Source organism: Bison bison, unplaced genomic scaffold, assembly GCF_000754665.1.
Source record: "Bison bison bison isolate TAMUID 2011002044 unplaced genomic scaffold, Bison_UMD1.0 scf7180017864368, whole genome shotgun sequence".
NCBI lineage: Eukaryota > Metazoa > Chordata > Mammalia > Artiodactyla > Bovidae > Bison > Bison bison.
Genome location: NW_011494940.1, coordinates 976,985 through 997,439, shown reverse-complemented (window position 1 = coordinate 997,439; position 20,455 = coordinate 976,985). Strand labels below are relative to the sequence as shown.

Below are 20,455 nucleotides of genomic sequence, written 5' to 3'. Positions count from 1 at the left end.
GTTCCCACACTAATTTAGCTCCCTACTAAGCTTTAACAATCAAGGAAATCAGAAAAGTCCCAGAATAGATATTACACACTGCTTTTATTTTTTAATTTGTTATTGTTCACAGAATTCAAAATTCAGGGTACACATTACCAAGAGAGTGTTTTTCTGTCGGTGCCTGAATTTAAATGCAAATTACTATTTAATTATATGCAATTTTCTCTCTAAACCTATATATAATACTAATCAGTCTCCAAATGTTCAAAATAAACACACCGATCATGTTTACTTAAAAAGCTTATTGCCTAATCACCATGAGGTTCTAATGCATCAAAAAAGTTGTGGCTATCATGTCACCATGACAGCTTGGCAGAAAGGCTGTTCCCTAAAGATTAGGAACTTCTAGTAAACCACAAATGCGGTAAAGCAGGAGGCATACACAGGATCTGTAGATGCTTCCATAACAAAATTATTTCAATGTCAAAAATTCAGAGCCTACAAAGTCAAATATGTGCCCTACAAAGCTAGCTACATGCATGCATGCCTCAAAGGGAAAGCAGGAAGAAAACTGTACTCAAATCAACTCAAGAAATCATCCTGCAAAGGAGCTTTTCAAGAACTGAAAACGTAATCAAGTTCTTGAAGTTATAACACACTCAAGTTCCAAAACTGAGCAACTATATTAAAATATCATTGGCATACTTTGACAGAAGACACACAATAATAACAGAAAATACTTTAATAGGGTTTACTCGTGGTGAACACTCTTCTAGGGACTTCATGCTTTAACTCACTTAGTCCTGATTACTGACAGACATTCCTGTAAGATAGATACTATTCATTTTACAAATATACTGAAGCACAGATAAAATCACCCAATAACATACAAGTAATTAGAGGGCAGTACAGGGATTTTTAAAACCCCATCAGTCAGACTCCAAAGTCCATTTTAATACACTATGTTTCATAATAAGTCTTAAGCTGCTATGGTCAGCTTTTTTTTCTTTAACCTCATAACCTTTTTGGATTTCAAACATCAGGACAGCTTTGTGAAATAAGTACAGACTGTGGAATTAGACCCAAACAAACCCCTGAACAAAGTCTAGGCTTCAGCTTCCCATTATGTAAAATGGGGATACTGAAATCACTGTGAAGGTCAAAGAAGGTAATACAGTTAAAATGCCTAATACAATATATAGAATCGGGGTTCTTCATGTCAAGCGCAGACCTAGAGCGTTCACAGACAGGCTTTGAGGTCACCAGTCTCATAATCGTGTGACAAATATTGCAACGTGTACCCACTTATTAAAGAACTGTCCCTGGATCTTCGAAAGGTTAAGAACCACCAGAGTACCTAAAAAGGTACTCAAAAAAAAAAAAAGTAAGTTATCTTACCCTTCTTGTTCTCAAAAACTCTAATCTTTCCCATGAAAGATAACACACCAAGGCTTCAGAATACAATGCTAATTATTTCCCAACATTTTACTGGCTTGGTAACTAGTAACACAGGCAAGCGTCTGCCTCGATTTTTAGAGACAGTCCAAAGAAAGCCCTCAAATGCTGCTCCATCCCTCATCCCACCCTTCCCTCATCCCTCTAGGCTTCACCAAGACGAATACACGGTATGCACTCGGGGGAAATCACGAGAATCGTCCATTCGGCTACCCCAAGCACAATGCCGGTTGGGAGAACCAAGGAGGAACCAGAGCCTCCGCGGAGCACGATAAAGACCTGATGCCCGCCGCTGAAGGATGAGGAGAACGTGTTTTCCCCAAACCTACTGGGCAATCCAGAATGTCGTCCCCTCTACCCTGGTCCTCCCTCTCTCTAGAACTCTATATAATGCAGGCAGGTCCTCTGAGCTCTGCCTCGTGCTGGAGTAATGCAAGAGGGAAACATTACCCAAACTGGGGGTGCAGCACGGCGAAGTCGCAGCTCTGCTACTCTGGGAGGCGGTGGCAGCACCAGCAGAAAATACGGCCCTAGACCCTCCCACTCAAGAGAACCCAGTACAGATTGCCCAGCCCGGCGGCTGGGAACCCGCTGCTGGGCTTTTCCGTTTCCCAAAACGGCTTCCGCTTCCGGGCTAGCCTTTGCCGGAAGTGGCGTACGGATGATGCAAACGAGCCGCGCCGCCGGTGATTCCGGAGGAAACAAGAGCGCGGTGTGAACATGGTGAGGCCCCGGGGAGTCCGAGAACGGGCATTGTCAGACCACGTCTAGGAGGAGATTGAGGGAGTGGCCTTTGGCCAAACTTCCACGAAAGTCTCCTTGCTTATTTTCATTCCGATCTCACCTTTTAAACTGCGGGAGTAGTGCTTCTTATGTTTTAGCGAGTTGGGAGGATGGGTTGAGGCAGTTTACTTCAGTCGCTTAGTCGTGTACGGGTCTGCGACCCCATGGACTGCAGCACGCCAGGCCTCCCTGTCCATCACCAACTCCCGGAGTTTACTCAAACTCACGTTCATCTAGTCAGTGATGCCATCCAACCATCTCATCCTCCGTCGTCCCCTTCTCCTCCTGCCTTCAATCTTTCCCAGCATCAGGGTCTTTTCAAATGAGTTAGTTCTTCGCATCAGGTAGCCAAAGTATTGGAGTTTCAGCTTCAGCGTCAGTCCTTCCAATGAATATTCAGGACTGATTTCCTTTAGGATGGACTGTTTGGGTCTCCTTGCAGTCCAGTGGACTCTGAAGAGTCTTCTCCAACACCACAGTTCAAAAGCATCAATTCTTCCGCGCTAGTCCAACTCTCACAGCCATGCGTGACCCTACTGGAAAAACCATAGCTTTGACTAGAGGAACCTTTGTTGGCAAAGTAATGTTTCTGCTTTTTAATATGCTGTCTAGGTTGGTCATAACTTTTCTTCCAAGGAGCAAGCGTCTTTTAATTTCATGGCTGCAGTCACCATCTGCAGTGATTTTGGAGCCTGAGAAAATAAAGTCTGGTTGAGGCAGATAGGAGGAATTGGGTATTTGAGGGAAGAAGGATGTGGACAAAAGAAAAGGAACTTAGGAATATGCGGTGTGTTTCCAACTCCTTTTAACTATAAAATTTTTGTTTAAAGGGGAAGCAAAAGAAAACACGGAAGTATGCGACCATGAAGCGAATGCTTAGTCTCAGAGATCAGAGGCTGTGAGTGTCTGGAATCACCTGGGTTCCTAGACTGCCCAGAGCTATAGAAATCACGAGGGGATAAGTAGTAAAAGTTTCTGTTGTTATTTTTGTTGTTTTGTTTACTTTTGGTGTTATGTCTTGGATTATTATAGGGTAATACGGTACAACAGTGGCTTAGCTGCTGAGCAGGTACACTGATGAATGGGTTGGGAATTCAGCATCTCTTAAGTGTTCAATTTGTATCACTGTTTCTATATACTGTATGTGCCATATCACTTTGAAGCCTCCTGACTGTTCTGTGAGGTAGGTAGGATTTACTTTAAGTTTTTGTCATTACACTGCTACATTCCCCAGTGGGGGGGAAAAGATTTGTTATAATTTTTGAAAGACAGAGATTATCATTGTCTTGTGTACCAGCACCTGATAACTCAAGTATTTTTGAAAGAAAAAATGGGAAAACACCTGCTGCTGCTGCTGCTGCTGCTAAGTTGCTTCAGTCGTGTCCGACTCTGTGTGACCCCATAGACAGCAGCCCACCAGGCTCCCCAGTCCTGGGATTCTCCAGGCAAGAACACTGGAGTGGGTTGCCATTTCCTTCTCCAATGCATGAAAGTGAAAAGTGAAAGTGAAGTCGCTCAGTCATGTCCGACTCTTAGGGACCCCATGGACTGCCGCCTACCAGGCTCCTCCGTCCATGGGATTTTCCAGGCAAGAGTACTGGAGTGGGGTGCCATTGCCTTCTCCGGGGAAAACACCTAGGTGTCTCCATTTGATAAATCTTACAAGATTTATGACTGTGGAGGAAGAGAGTAGAATGATACTCCCTAGTATAAGGAGAAACTAAACAGCTTGCCAGCTTGGTTAAGAATGGATGGAGTTATTAAATAAAGACTGGGCTTCATTGTGTTTAAGAGTCTCAGTACAAAGGAGTAGTCCTTAGAGCCTTCATTGTGGTTAAATTGTATTCTTGACTTTTAGTATGAATTTATTATGTAATTTTAAGGAAATTTGACCCACTAATAATATTTTGTTTCTAGTTAAGGTTAAATTCTGTATATATATTGTCACATTTTAGCCTTTTATAAGAGACATGTGGGAGAACCCTTCCTGCTGTTGAAGCATCTGAGTCTTCAGAGGATAAATGTCAGCCTGTTCACCCACTGCTTGGAAGTGGATTTTTATCCTTGATATGAGAGCTTCTGACAAAGAAAGAAATAATATAACCAACATTTACTTATCCACTAATAATTTATATGGATTATTAGCTAATGATTTTAAAATTTAATTAGGTTTTACTGATTAACTGTGTTAATTCCAGGGTACTTTCTACACAGTTATTTGTGCACAAGAAGCCTATGCTGATATTAATATGATAATCTCACAAAATAGGATTTCCTTTGTAGACAAAAAAGAAGAAACTTTTAATAATAATCACTGCTGTGGATTTTTTCTCTCCTACATTGAATTTTTTTTTTTTCTAGTAAAGAAAAGGATAGATTAAAACCGAAAAAGAAAGAAAAGAAAGATCCCAGTGCACTCAAGGAAAGAGAAGTGTGAGTAATCAAAAATTTCAAGTTTTTCTTTAAAACTAAAAGAAAGATTCTAAAACCATAGACCTCTGAGAAATTCAGGCATCCCCTGAACTGATTTGCTCAGTCATTTGTAAGTCTGGCACAGCTGTGCAAATGAAGTGATATTGATGAGCATAAACCAATTCTAATGATTCAAAGGTTTTTGGACTTCATGGAGCAGTAAAAGTTTCCTTAAATCCTGGGGATTAAATCTAATATCATTTTTTTTTTCTTTGCCAAGGAACTTTCAAAAGAAAATTGAAAGATTGTTAATTGTTTTAACATACCCGCATTTCATAAAAGAGACAGCATATCACCAAAAAGTAGTAAGGGCATAGTTTCAGGATAAAGGTTATTCCTTTTAAGTAAGTACATTTAACTTTATGAAACCTCATCACATTTTTCTTATTTTTCTCATTTTGCCCTAGATTGGTGATGGATATATCATCACAGGATTTACTTTCAATGAACGGGGGGAAAGGAACAAACTATTCCAAGCAGAGACTTCTTTTTTGTTTGTTTATACCAGAATATCAGTGTAGACATTACTTCATGTCTTTTTTCTTTTTCTTCCAGCCCCCAACACCCTTCCTGCTTATTCTTCCAATATAACACACAGCTGGGCCCACCTTACCACATCCTGGTCGATACCAACTTTATCAACTTTTCCATTAAGGCCAAACTGGACTTAGTGCAGTCAATGATGGACTGTCTGTATGCCAAGTGTGAGTATCAGACTTTTCCATTTCTCTGACATTTGTAAAGAATAATCATACTTTTACTGAATTTAAAATGATTATTTCAGTAAAATAATCAATTTTACTGAATTGCTGGCCATTTAATTTGCTCACCATAGCGAGGACCCTTTTCAATGAATTGAAATATAATGCAAACTTGACTGGGAATAATTAAACTTTCACAGTTGAGAAAACACTTAGTATATTTTGACCATCGTTACAGACATCAACTTAGAAAATAGGTGGGGAATTTTCTGTTTTAGGATTTTGGATTTTAAAATTCTGGATAAATGAAAATTTATTTCATTTCTCACTATATGTATTATTTACATTAAGTAGGAAGGAAACATTCACCTGTCCACTTCAGTGTGGAAAAGCTAAATAAGACATTTTGCCATTTACAGTCACAGAACTAGAAATGATCATGGGCAACCATTCCTAAGTTTATTCAGTCTGTTGTGTGTTTGTACCGCAAAGGATCTGAGGTAGTTTATTTACACCTAGATATGTAGTTTACCATTAATAGATTTCCCTTGTGTGTTTGGGTGTCTCCTCCTTCAAATGGTCTTCTTTTCCTACCATGAGGAGGAAAAAGATAGTTTAGGACAAGTACAGGGGAATAACTTCCTAATAGTGAGATCTGTTATATTTTGTAGTGGGTTTATATTCACACATTTTCCAGTCATCTAGTAAAAGGTACAAATGAAAATTAAACTTACAATTTGCCATAAAGAATTAATTATTGGAATCAAAGGAAATACTTCATACCTCCTTTAATATATATAAAAGATACTACATAGTGAACATTTACAGAGTGATAGTAATGTGAATGCTGTTTATTGATTTATTAAAATTAGCAAGATGGGATAAGGGATGTGTGATGGGTAAGAGAGGTCAATTCTTTAAATGCCTAAAATTAATATAAAAATTAACTGCATAAGTTTATTGTATCAAGTTATGCATGTAACCACCAAGTGAGAAAAACAGCCAATGAAATTAAAATAGTCATCTCTAAGGATCAGAATTTGTTCAGTCACTCAGTCATGCCTGACTCTTTGCTACCCCACATACTGCCGCACACCAGGCTTTCGTGTCCTTCACTATTTCCCAGAGTTTGCTCAAACTCATGTCCATTGAGTCAGTGATGCCATCCAACCATCTCATCCTCTGTCTCCCGCTTCTCCTACCCTCAGCCTTTCCCATCAGGGTCTTTTCCAATGAGTTGGCTCTTCCAGCATGTGACCAGAGTTTTGGAGCTTCGGTTTCAGCATCAGTTCTTCCAATGATACTCAGGGTTGATTCCTTTAGGATTGACTGGTTTAATCTCCTTGCTGTCCAGGCGACTCTCAAGAATCTTCTCCACCACCACAATTTGAAAGCATCAATTCTTCAGTGCTCAGCCTTCTTTATAGTCCAATTCTCAAAATTGGAATGGAAAAAGATCAAGGGATCATTATTTTTTCATATAGGCCTTTTTGTATTTTTTTAAAGCTATGTACTTGTAATACTTAAAAAAAATTTTTCTTAAGTCTTTTAGGAATAATAAAGAATAGTCTGAAGTTGGATCACGACCATGCCTAAAAGTGGACTAAGGTGGCCTGTATGAGGGAAGAAGCTGATCTTGGTGGACTTCTTCTATTCCCATGGTGTTTCTTATAGTTGTCTTAGCTGCTTCTCCAGGAATGCTGTGACCTATTTATGAATGAAGTGGATGGAGGGTTTAAGCATGGTCCCTTGGAGTTGCATTGCTTCCCTGGCTCTCTAGCTCCACTACTATTACCTAAATGGTTCAGGGGAAGTCCATGGTGGTCTAGTGGTTAGGACTCGGCACTTTCACTGCCAAGGATGCAGATTCAATCCCTGATTGAAGAACTAAAATCCTATAAGCTGCATGGCATGGCCAAAAAAAAAGATGATTGTTTGGGATAGCATTGGCCTTATAGTTAGGTCTTTCTCCAGTTGTGGATACCATAGAGTACAGCTATAATGCATACAGCGAATTGCTCTCACAGTGCCTTTTCTGAAAGAAAAAACTTACTAAGGAAAATGCCACTTTTCTGTGTGATACTTTTCTGTGTGATCTCAGAGCAAAGGCTGAAGAAACATTCAAGTGCATTACAAGTTCAGTTACCGAGGAGATTCCTCAACTGTTTTAAGCTCTGCTTATTTTTTTTAACTTGGTTTATTCATAAAAGAAGGCCTTTACCTTCCTTTTGGCTTGGAGCTGCCCCTTTGACCTTTTCGTAGCTCTTGGTCCCTGTTTGACGCTCCAACAGATGAGGACAGTTAGCTACCTATGCGCTTTCTTTCTACTGAGAGTCCTCTTCGTAGTGATCTTCCTGAACCCATTTCACTGCTCTAGATGCAAGCTCTTGTTTCAGTGCTGCATGGCCCTGAAATCAACCCTTTGAAGGCATGTATTGCCCTCGAATTCCATGACTATCTGCTCCTCCTATCTTCTTCCCTCCATTTTACAACTGCTTTTTCTTCTGAGCATTGTATTTTAGTTTAAGATGTCTTAACTTTGTTCTCAAGAGTGTTAGTATACTTGTGAAAAAAATTAATAATCTAGCATGAAGAAAATGAAAGTTCCCTGTTATGCCTTTCCTCAGAAAGGGGCAGTTTTAAAAAGTTCATATACAGTTTCTATGGGGTAATTTTGTTCATAATAAATAACTTCATTCTGTGAGGTTATTTTTGTTCATGAATAAGAATAGATCATGCATTATTTACTTTTTCATCTTCATGCTATTTAACATCTTTAAGATTCAATCCGTATACCATATAAGTCACTCATTTAAAGTATATAATTCAGGGAATTCCCTGGTGGTCCAGTGGTAAGACTCTCAACAGGATATAATTCAGAGAGTTAAATCAGTTCCTTCACAAGTTTGTTACTAATTTTATTTTTCCTGGCAGGTATCCCTTGTATAACTGACTGCGTAATGGCTGAAATTGAGAAATTGGGGCAGAAATATAGAGTGGCTTTAAGGTAGGATGGAGCTGATCTAGATTTGTTTTAGATGGTACACTGAGGATTCTTTGACCCTCCTTCTTCTGTTGCTCTCCAAAGGTTTCTTGTCTGGTTAGTTTAAATAAAAATCATACAAAACTAGTTAACTATGCATGACTTAGAAAGCAGACATTTGAAGGTTAGAGTTTTCCAGCTGAAGCTTTTTGAACTAAACTTCCTTAGTCACACAGGTCTCCTGGGCCTCCTTGTATGTTCCTCTGGATTTTCACTTAGAAAGCGTCTGTCTATTAGTTTGTTATCTGGGTATCTTCAGAATCTCACACTTAAACAGAATCTCACACTCAAAACTTACAAGGAGTTTTGAGTTTAGAAAGTGCCTTTCAGTTTAGTGGTTCCTAAAGTGCGGCAACCCTCCTCCACCCCCAGAGTCCCAGAGACCTTTGCAGGGAGTTTGCAAAACTATTTTCTTAATAATACCAAGGTGTTGCCTTTGTCACTGTGCTGACATTTGCACTGAATGCAAAAAAATGGCATTACCTCAGTACAAAGCAAGACATTGGGCCCAGATGATTCTAGTAGTTTTTTTATTCTTCACTGGCAGTTGTTGTTTTTTTTTTTTAATACCAGAGTCACTTAAGAATATCCTTAATAGAACAGTAAAATTCATTAAAGTGGTAAATCTCAACCCTGGAATACACACCAGTGCTCCTTGTGGTGCAGTGAGAAGTGCACACCGAGCATTTCCGCTGGTGGGCGCGCCTTTCACCTTTCCACGGCGGTCGTTTCATAACATGTATCAACCAAGTCACCGTGCTGTGGGCCTTCAGCTCCACAGCGCTGTCCGTCACTTCCATCTCAGTAAAACTGGAAGGAGACGGAAAACAGAGCAAAGGATGAACGTTGTCTCAAAGGGAAGCATTTGTGAGCTGAATGAGCTGCTTTTTCATGAAATACCATTTTCGTGTGAAGAACAACTGACAGACACTGATTTTGAGTTAGGGAAAATCATAAGCTAATCAATCACATTCCCAATGCTAAGGACCTTTCTATTGAGACCAGTGAAAACATTGATGAATGTGGTTTTTTAATGTTATATACGTGTGTGTGTGTCTGTGTCTGCTTTGTTTATTATATGTCCTCCCACGTTGGTACATACAGCTCTACCTCGTTTTTTACAGTAGGCTAGAAGGACCAAAATGTATTGAACTTTTACCTTGCTGATGGATATTCAGATTATCTCCAGTTTTCCACTGCTGTAAACCATTTTGTAGTGACCATCCTTGCACCTGTATTCTTGTGTATTTGTGTAAGACAACTTCCTAAAAGCAAAATGGTTAGGTTTAATTTGATGTAGTTTTGAATCCTGATTTTTCCCAGCTGTGTAGCTTTGAACAAATTAATCAAACTCTCTGAATCTTCTACTTTATCTGTAAAACGGAAATAGAATAATTCAGATTTCTGTAACAAGTACATGATGTAAGGCTTGGCAGCTCTCAGTCAGTAAGCTTTAATTCCCTTTTCTATAAATTGTCTTTCCAATTATTATAGAAGATAAGCTTCAAGGGGAGAATGGTGTCTTGAAATCTCCACATACATCACATTACTCTTATTTCACTGATTGAAGGTTGTAAAGTTACTCAGTTGCTTGAATGCTTTTATTAATCTACTTTTATAATCCTATAATCTGTATAGGATTGCCAAGGATCCAAGATTTGAACGATTACCGTGTACACACAAAGGAACCTATGCAGATGACTGCTTAGTACAAAGAGTAACTCAGGTATCATCATTTTTTAATATTTACTCTGTGCTATTAAAAAAAAAAGATAAGCCATTATTTCCTGAATGTTCATGTAAAGTATCTAGGAAAATAAATGATTAAAAACAAATCATATAGAATCCCTTCATGGGAAGTGTTGGTGTCCTCATTTACTTGAGAGAGTGGAATGGAAGTGTATACTGTGACCGTAATGGAAAGATCATGGGTTTGGGGAGGAGACATGGTTTCAGGTCTTGGCATCTGCATTTACTGGAGGTGTAATTTGGAGCATTTATTGATTCTTTGTTCCACAAATCTCCTCTATAATATGGTTTAAGTAGGCGAGTGCAGACATACTAATATATCAGGTTCTGTCTCCCTGTGAATCTAAAATAAGGTTCCAGGGACTTGCCTGATGGTCTAGTGGTTGACTATGCACTTCCAGTGCAGGGGGCACAGGTTTGATCCCTGATGGAGGAACTAAGATCCCACATGCCATGTAGTGCGGCCAAAAAATAAATAATTGAGTAAAGTTCCATTTACTCCCTATGTAGGAATTTTGTTACATCTGAGTCTCCCAGGGTGCTATTTCACACATAGCCTAGAATAAGTAGGTTTTTGATTCGTCTGTTCTTCCTTGTCAAACACTGCAAGAACTTCTATTGCTGATTGACCTTAAAAAGCCTGTCTCTGCTGAAAAGAATCATCTCTGTGTAGTGACCACACTGCCATCCCTTGAGCCACTTCATCCCTTGAGTGGGGCCAGCATTTCCCTTAATTCCCCATAGCATGGCTGGCCCTAATCTACAACTCTTTATAAAACTCAGCAAGAGATTTGGGTAGGATGGAAGGCCTCCAGAGTAGGACCAGCCCCGGCTGCTAACTCACTTCAGTCGTATCCGACTCTGTGCAACCCCATAGACGGTAGCCCACCAGGCTCCCCCGTCCCTGGGATTCTCCAGGGAAGAACACTGGAGTGGGTTGCCATTTACTTCTCCAATGCATGAAAGTGAAAAGTGAAAGTGAAGTCGCTCAGTCGTGACCCCAGGGACTGCAGCCCACCACCAGGCTCCTCCATCCACGGGATTTTCCCCAGAGATCCTTCTAAAAGCAAAAGCTGTGCCTTCGGATCTAAGGCTGTAACTCTGCCTTTACATTGTCTTTCTAAGGGTATTTTCCGAAAACCAAGGAATTGTCTGCCCTAGATATGAAAATCCCTTCCACTTATGAGACAAAAAACAATTTTCAGCTTTTGATTAGTTTTTCTATCTTCTCCCCCTCAAGATTCTTAGAGTTACAATCAGCCCAGGCAACTTGTTATGTTTTATGTGATAAATATGAGCTCCTCGATCTAGAAACTACTCACCAATTTGTTTTAGCCTTTCCTTTCCTGTTTACTGTAAAAATGAGTGATTCTTCAGACTGACCAGTGATTGTATCCAGCGTCACTTGGTGAGCTCTGTGGAACACCCAATCCTGTCTTTTCCAGCACAAGTGTTACATTGTGGCCACAGTTGACCGGGACCTTAAACGAAGAATCCGGAAGATCCCTGGAGTTCCCATCATGTACATTTCTAACCATAGGTGAGAAGTTTCTCTTAGAGAAGTGATTAACTGTTTATAGTTGATGTCAAGATATAGAAGGATTTGGAGAAAAAAAATTTGATGTATCAAATGTTTACATAGTTCTATTTGAATAAATGAGACAAAGTGTTAATGACAAGAACACAGACAAAAGATAAAGCTAGGATTTAGGAATGAGGCAGACAGTCACATTGTTATAGTAAGATCACTAGCAGGAATAGGGAAATGTGTGGCCTTAAATATTGATACAAAGCAGTAACTTAAGCTTATTTTTTTGGCTAGAAATACTTTTTTTTTTGAAAACCTAGTGCAGGTGATTAGCATCTTATTTGGGAAACTGAAAGTTTATTTAGGAAAAAAAAGAAAACAAAAGCTGCTTTTTATCCTTCTTTGATATTCCTGTATCAGTCCTCAGACTGTTATTGGCCAACTTTTCATCCTGGGACAAACACAGCAAAATGGGAAGAATATGGGTGAGGGGCTTGGGCACACCTGGACTCCGTACCTGGCTCTCCAACTTGTTTCTCCACTTTGAAGAATAAAGATAATATAGTCAGCATTTTGCTGTAAATCATTCATTATGATATGCCTTTAAAACGTTCCCACTGACAAAAAGGATTCACAGCAGGAGGTGAGAGTGATACAATCAGTAAAGGATGGGCTTTTAAGGTGGGTTCTGAACACACGTTTCTAACCAGTGTTAATTTTTTGTCCTCATCAGGTACAACATTGAGCGGATGCCAGATGATTACGGAGCCCCTCGGTTCTAATGAAAAGGGAAACTTTGCCCACCTTCCTTTGACCTGTTTTCTCTTTTGCAAGTTCATTAAACATGCTATAGTGTGAATTACTATTGCACTCACCCACTTGCTCTATAATGAGCTGAGTTACAGTTAAATATACTCACTTTTTAATGTTGTTTTTAAAATTATATTTTGTGTCATTTTAAAATTTGCTGCATCTTTTTATAAATCAGAAAACTTCTCACATGATATGATGGTCATTTTATATTGATTTGCTGCTGCTGCTAAGTCACTTCAGTTGTGTCCGACTCTGTGTGACCCCATAGACGGCAGCCACCAGGCTCCCCCGTCCCTGGGATTCTCCAGGCAAGAACACTGGAGTGGGTTGCCGTTTCCTTCTCCAATGCATGAAAGTGAAAAGTGAAAGTGAAGTCACTCAGTCGTATCCAACTCTTAAGGTTATGCTAAGCATTTAATAACATGTGCTCTTATCCTCACGATATTCATATTATGGTAAAAGAAAGACATGTAGATGAAAAAATACAGTAAAATAATGATGCTAGGATAAAAGTATGAGGGAGTAGACAAACAGGTAGAAAGAATGATTTCTTTCTACTTGGTTGGGATAGGGAGAGAAGAAGGACTGAAGGCAGTTATGTTTGAGTTAATCTTGAAGAGAGCTAGAACATAGAGGGGAGGGGTCTGTGCTCACATCTGAGACCCCAGAGGTAGGAGGTGGGAGGGAGGGGGCTTTATATGACAGGCTGAAGGGTTTGGACTTAATCCTGAGGTCAACTGGAGTCATTAAATTTTTAATTAGGATGGATAACATGATCAGATTAGATGTTTTACATGATCACAAGACAGTATAAGAACAAACAAATAAATCATTGAAACAGATTAGAAAGTCCATAAACAGACCTATGTATTTATGGTAATTTAGTATGTTATAAAGCTGGTATTAAAAAATTTTTAAATCTATGGGAAAAGGAAATTGCATTAGAAGGCCAAATATTGTGGGGTTATCCCACTAGGGTTAGGATCCTGACTTCAGCAGTTAATATCTGTATGAATTGGGAAAATTACATAAGCATTTGATGCTTTCCTTGCTTCCCTTTAAATGTTTTATTTAGGGACTTGCCTGGCAGTCCAGTAGTCAAGACATTGCACTTTCACTGCAGGGGGCCTGGGTTCAATCCCTGGTTGAGGAACTAAGATCTTGTATGCCAGGAATAGCCAAAAAATAGAAAAAAAAAAAAAAAATTTATTTAATCCTCAAAACAACCCCAACAAGATAGTATTGAATAGTACCCGATAGAAGTGTTATTCAGTAAATGATAGTGATGACTGTATTATAATAACAAGTTGACTATCCACTTGAAAAAAAGTTTATATTTCTACCTCATATCCTTCATGAGATTCCTCATATCCTTCAAGTGGATCAAAGTCTAAATATTTTTTAAGCCATGAAGTGAAGTGAAGCCGCTCAGTTGTGTCTGACTCTTTGTGACCCCATGGACTATATAGCCTATCAGACTCCTCCGTCCATGGGATTTTCCAGGCAAGAGTGCTGGAGTGGGTTGCCATTTCCTTCTCCAGGGGATCTTCCCGACCCAGGAATCAAACCCGAGTCTCCCGAATTGCAGGCAGACGCTTTACCGTCTGAGCCACCAGGGAAGTGTGGAAGTATTCAACTCAGTTCAGTCAGTCTTGTTCGACTCTCTGCAATCCCATGGACTGCAGTACTCCAGGCTTCCCTGTGCATCACCAACTCCCAGAGCTTGCTCAGACTCATGTCCATCAAGTCAATGATACCATCCAACATGGAAGTATTAGAAAAAGAAAAAGGAAAATGAATATAAGCTCTGAGTAGAATTCTTAAAGAGGGCTTCCTGGTGGCACTAGTGGTAAAGAACCCGCCTGCCAGTGCAGGAGACGTAAGAGACGCAGGTTCGGTCCCTGGGTTCGGAAGATCCTCTGGAGGAGGGCATGGCAATCCACTCCAGTATTCTTGCCTGGAGAATCCTATGGACAGAGGAGCCTGGCAGGCTACAGCCCACGGGGTTGCAGAGTCGGACATGACTGTTTGAAGTCGTGTCACTGAAGTGACTTAGCAGCAAAATTCTTGAAGAAGAATGTAAAAGCCATAAAAGAAAAAAGTGTGGATACATTAAAATTAGATTTATCTGCAAAAAAGAACTTCCCCCAAACTTAAGACAAATGACTGACAAAATTTTCTGATATATATAATAAGGGTGTAAGGACATGGGTAGTCCTGTAGTGCTGACAAGAAGGCAAATAAGTAAAACCATTTTGAACAGCAGTTAGGATCCTTTGGGCTTCCCTGATAGTTCAGTTGGTAAAGAATCCACCTGCAATGCAGGAGATCCTGGTTCAATTCCTGAATTGGGAAGATCCCCTGGAGAAGGGATAGGCTACCCACTCCAGTATTCTGGCCTAGAGAACTGTATGGACTGTATAGTCCATGGGGTCGCAAAGAGTCGGCCATGACTGAGTGACTTTCACTTCACTAGGATCCATTAAAATAAAAATTACAGATGTCATGTGAGCCTAATTCTCTCTTTTAGTTTATAGGTATCATATAGGTGATTTCCTTTAAAATACATCATCAGTGTGAGATAAATGCATGATAAATGTAAATTTCACATGTGTGTACAAGGAAGTGTATAGAAAGAGGTTTACTGCACCACTATAACAGAAAAATTGAAAAGAATGTAAATATCCATCTGAAAGTTTTAACTATGTTACATTTATACCACGGAATGTCATAAGCACTTAAAAACAATGAGATAGATTTAAAAGTAAGACAAAGGACTTGAATAGTCAGTTCTCTGGAGAAGACATATAGATGGCCGAAAAGCACATGAAAAGATGTTCAATATCACTAATCGTTAGGGAATTGCAAATCAAAATCACAGTAAGTTACCACCTCATACCTATTAGGATGGCTGCAGTTAAGAATAACTAAATAACAAGTGTTGACAAGGATATGGGGAAACTGGAACTATTGTGTACTGTTGATGGAAATGTAAAATGGTACAGTTGCTATGAAAAATAGTACGGTTCCTAAAAAAATTTTATATAGAACTACCATATAATCCAGCAATTCCACTTTGGGTTATATATACAAAAAAATTGAAAGCAGGATCTGAAAGAGATTTGTATACCCATGTTCATTAGCATCACTATTCACAGTAGTCAAGAGGACAAAGCAATGCCAGTGTCCTCAACAGATGAATGAATAACCAAAATGTGGTATATACACACAATGGAAAGTATGCAGCTTTAAAAAGGAAGGAAATTCTGGGACTTGCCTAGTGGTCCCCTACACCCTGCAATGTAGGAGATAAAGGTTTCATCCCTGGTCAGGGCACTAAAATCCCACATGCCACAACTAACATTTGACTCAGCCAAATAAATAGATTTTTTAAAAAAAGCAGAATACATCATTGGAGATCTGTATATTTCACTATATGTAAGTTTTAAAAGGAAAAGAAATGCAGAATCAGAGAAGAAGAAATAACGGTAAATAGAAAACAAAAGTTGGTAGGAAGGAGTCCAAACAGTACCCATGATGAATGTGACTAAAGTTCCCTTATTAAAGACAAATACTCATATTGGATGTTTTTAAAATCTTGTGGCTATATGGTATTTACAAGATGTGCCTAAATCAGAATGACACAAAATTGTTGGAATTAATTAGAAAATACACTTTGCACACAACCCAATAACTCCATTCCTAGGACTATATGGACCTTTGTTGGCAGAGTAACATCTTTGCTTTTTAATACACTGTCTAGGTTTGTCAAAATTCTCCAAGCCAGGCTTCAGCAATACGTGAACCATGAACTTCCAGATGTTCAAGCTGGTTTTAGAAAAGGCAGACGAACCAGAGATCAAATGGCCAACATCCGCTGGATCATCGAAAAAGCAAGAGAGTTCCAGAAAAACATCTGTTTCTGCTTTATTGACTATGCCAAAGCCTTTGACTGTGTGGATCACAAAAACTGTGGAAAATTCTTAAAGAGATGGGAATACCAGACCACCTGACCTGCCTCTTGAGAAATCTGTATGCAGGTCAGGAAGCAACATTTAGAATTGGACATGGAACAACAGGCTGGTTCCAAATAAGAAAAGGAGTACGTCAAGGCTGTATATTGTCACCCTACTAATTTAACTTATATGCAGAGTACATCATGAGAAACGCTGGGCTGGAGGAACACAGGCTGCAATCAAGGTTGCCAGGAGAAATATCAATAACCTCAGATATGCAGATGACACCACCCTTAGAGCAGAAAGTGAAGAAGAACTAAAGAGCCTCTTGAAAGTGAAAGAGGAGAGTGAAAAGTTGGCTTAAAGCTCAACATTCAGAAAACTAAGATCATGGCATCCGGTCCTATCACTTCATGGGAAATAGATGGGGAAACAGTGTCAGACTTTATTTTGGGGGGCTCCAAAATCACTGCAGATGGTGATTGCAGCCATGAAATTAAAAGACGCTTACTCCTTGGAAGGAAAGTTATGACCAACCTAGATAGCATATTCAAAAGCAGAGACATTACTTTGCCAACAAAGGTTGGCAAAGGTTTTTCCAGTATGTCATCTATGGATGTGAGAGTGGGATTGTGAAAAAGGCTGAGTGCTGAAGAATTGATGCTTTTGAACTGTGGTGTTGGAGAAGACTCTTGAGAGTCCCTTGGACTGCAAGGAGATCCACCAGTCCATTCTAAAGGAGATCAGTCCTGGGTGTTCTTTGGAAGGAATGATGCTAAAGCTGAAACTCCTGTACTTTGGCCACCTTATGCAAAGAGTTGACTCATTGGAAAAGACTCTGATGCTGGGAGGGATTGGGGGCAGGAGGAGAAGGGGACGACAGGATGAGATGGCTGGATGGCATCACCAACTCGATGGCCGTGAGTTTGAGTGAATTCCGGGAGTTGGTGATGGACAGGGAAGCCTGGTGTGCTGCGATTCATGGGGTTGCAAAGAGTCGGACACGACTGAGCAACTGAACTGAACTGAACTGAGGTTTGTCATAACTTTCCTTCCAAGGAGCAAGTGTCCTTTAATTTCATGGCTACAGTCACCGTCAGCAGGAATTGTATTTGTAAATTACACCTCAGTAAATTAAAAGATGGGAAAAGTTATGCAAAAACAATATGCTGCTTAAATATACAATATGGAAAATAATAAGGTTTTCTTTGTAGCCTAACGTCAACTTCATGAAAATTCCATGTACACCTGAAAATGAGATGTGTTCTGTATTACCTGGTGTTATCAGGGTAAAAGGTTTGATATTTACCCATAAGATCAACCTGACTGTTTTAGTCTTCTGTATCTTTATATTTGTTTTTAACTCTTTGATCTGTCTCACACTGAGAAAAAAAGTTTTCTAATAATATATTTTGTCTATTTCTCCTTGGACTTCTTAGAGTTTCCACTTGGAAATTCCTACTGTGTTGTTTTGTGCATGTATACTAGTTACCAATATACTTTTTTGTAAATTGTAGCCTTTAGCATTATAGTGTAACCTTTTAGTCTCATTTAATGCCCTTTAGCCAGAATTCTATTCTTTCTAATATTAATAAGAACAGGATTTTTGCTTTCTTTTTCTTTTTTGTAATGCATTTGCCTTATATACTTTAAAATTTTTTATTTTATTGTTTTAAACTTTTTATTTTGTATGCCTTATATACTTTTGCCTGTCTTTCTATGTTTAGCTTTTCCAAAAAAGCTAAAGGTGCCTTGCATGGTTCATCTTGTAGTCAGAATTGCTAGAGACTAGTCACTTCTGTGTGTTTTCTTTTGTTTCCTTTTCTGAATAGGAGTGTTCACTGTGGTTGTGCTGTTAGTATTTCACCAATGGTATATTTGGTATATGTGCTCAGTCGCTTAGTCATATTCGACTCTTTGTGACCTCATGGACTATAACCCACCAGGCTCCTCTGTCCATGGGGATTCTCTAGGCAAGAATACTGGAGTGGGTTGCCATGCCCTCCTCCAGGGGAACTTCCCAATCTTGGGATTGAACCCAGGTCTCCCACATCACAGGTAGATTCTTTATCACCTGAGCCATGAGGTAAGCCCATATTTGGAGTATGGAGGCAGATAATTTGCCTTCTGGGTGCAGAAATCTCTTGATCAAAACAAGCCACAGCTCCCAATTCTGTTACTACTACATGTACCCCTCGCTGTAGAGACTGCTGTGCCACATGCACCTCGATATCCTGGACTTTGAACATGATGTTTTTGTTTTTGTTTTTGTTTTTTTTGCTCCATTGTCCATTTTTTATTCTTATGCCCATATCATACAGTATTTAATTTTTTTATCATGAGATGTAACACAAAGACAAATAAGGCATAAATCTACCACTTAATGATTTTAAATGAACACCCAGCTAATTATTACTCAGGTTAAGAAATGGACCACTGCCAATAACCCAGAAGCTGCTGCGTGTTGCTTGTCAGTCATGATGTCTTTCCACTATTCTTAAAGTAACTACCAACTGAACATGATGAACTGAACTGAACATGTTTTGATTGGACAGGACTGTGAGAGTGTCTGTGCGGGGGAGGGGGTTGTATGGTGTATACCTGACTTGTGGAAGAGAAAGTGAGATCAACATTTGGTAACTAGAAGGGCAGAGTGTAGCAGTTGTTTGTGCTGTTCACCGAATATTTCTGGCTTTCTGCTATTTATGAACCCAGGGTAGGAAGGCATTTCTCCACCACCTTTGAAGTGAAGTGTGGCAAAGTGAGTGAAGATGGCATATGTCATTTAGGTAGAAGTTTTAAAAGTCGTTATGTGGGGCTTCCTCATTGGGTCAGTGCTGGAGAATCCACCCTGCCAGCGCCGGAGACACAGGTTTGATCCCTTATCCAGGAATATCCCACATGCCTCACAGCAACTAAGCCCCTGCGCCACAACTATTGAACCTGTGCTCTAGAGCCCAGGAACCACAACCACGGAAGCCCACAGACCCGAGAGCCCAAGCTCAGCAACAAGAGAAGCCACCACAATGAGAAGCGCACATACAACTGGAGAGTAAACCCCTCTTGCTGCAAAGAGAGGACAGCCTGCACAGCAACGGAAATCCAGTACAGTAAAAACATAAATAAATTACTGAAGCCTCACGTGTGATCAGAGGCTCATACTAGAAAGTAACATTTTTTTAAAAAGATCACTATGGGTTGAGCTATGCAACCTTGCTTTGCCTGGGTCCCACAGAACATCTCAACCAAATGATGGGAACACTAGGGTAAATGATAAATAAGCATTTGTTCTTTTAGCCACTGAGATTTGGGTTGGTTTTTTGTTTGTTTTTTACTCCAGCATAACTTAGCCTATACCAACTGATAAAGCACATGTTGAAAAGTCTGGGTTAGAACAGTTGGAAAAGAAAAAGAAAGGCATTCAAATTGGAAAAGAAGAAGTAAAATTCTCTCACTTTACACGACATGATCTTATTGGTAGAAAACCCTAAAGAAACCATTTGTAAAATCTGTTAACAACTAATTAATGATTTCAGCAAAGTTTCAGGATGCATTTCAGTACACTAGCAAAGACCAATCCAAAAAAAAAGAAGAATCAAAGAAAGAATGAAACTAAGGAACAATCCAATTTGCTATAACATCAAAAAGAATAAAAACCTAGGAGTAAACCTAACTAAGGGGGTGAAAGGCTTGTACACTGAAAATTATAAAATATTGCTAAAAGAAATCAGAGAAGATACAAAGGAATGGGAAGACTCAATAGTAATAAAATGTCCATACCACCCAGAGCAATTCAATGCAATCTTAAAAAAATCCCAGTGACATTTGTTGGCAGAAACAGAAAGGAAAAAAATGCTAAAACTGATATGGAATCTCAAGGGATCCCAAACCGCCAAAACAATCTTGGAAAAGGAGAACAAACTTGGAGGCCTCAGGCTTACTGATTTCAAAACATACTACGAAGCCAAGAAGT

At 39.5% G+C, this 20,455-nt stretch overlaps 2 protein-coding genes across 3 annotated transcripts in view; one reads left to right on the top strand and one right to left on the bottom strand.

The window, feature by feature from the left end:
* The window catches only part of AREL1 (apoptosis resistant E3 ubiquitin protein ligase 1), a 44,317-nt gene extending 42,259 nt beyond the window's left edge, over positions 1 to 2,058 (bottom strand). For both annotated transcript variants that reach the window (XM_010855742.1, XM_010855743.1), the window contains exon 1: positions 1,888 to 2,058. The gene's annotated coding sequence lies outside the window, so the exon portion shown is untranslated. The remainder of the gene's footprint in view (positions 1 to 1,887) is intronic.
* Positions 2,059 to 2,076: 18 nt separating this feature from the next.
* Positions 2,077 to 12,716, top strand: FCF1 (FCF1 rRNA-processing protein). The gene is made up of 8 exons (XM_010855741.1): positions 2,077 to 2,160; positions 3,051 to 3,118; positions 4,582 to 4,653; positions 5,248 to 5,396; positions 8,328 to 8,400; positions 10,075 to 10,162; positions 11,631 to 11,725; positions 12,447 to 12,716. The coding sequence occupies exons 1-8, from the start codon at positions 2,158 to 2,160 to the stop codon at positions 12,493 to 12,495; spliced, it is 597 nt and encodes a 198-aa protein (XP_010854043.1). The 5' UTR covers positions 2,077 to 2,157; the 3' UTR covers positions 12,496 to 12,716.
* The last annotated feature ends 7,739 nt before the right edge of the window (positions 12,717 to 20,455 follow it).

Excerpts from the sequence above, each read along its gene's own strand:
- FCF1 (XM_010855741.1), top strand. Across the intron at positions 3,119-4,581 it reads AGTCTCAGAGATCAGAGGCT|TAAAGAAAAGGATAGATTAA; the intron begins GTGAGTGTCTGG and ends TTTTTTTTCTAG. Across the intron at positions 10,163-11,630 it reads TAGTACAAAGAGTAACTCAG|CACAAGTGTTACATTGTGGC; the intron begins GTATCATCATTT and ends TGTCTTTTCCAG.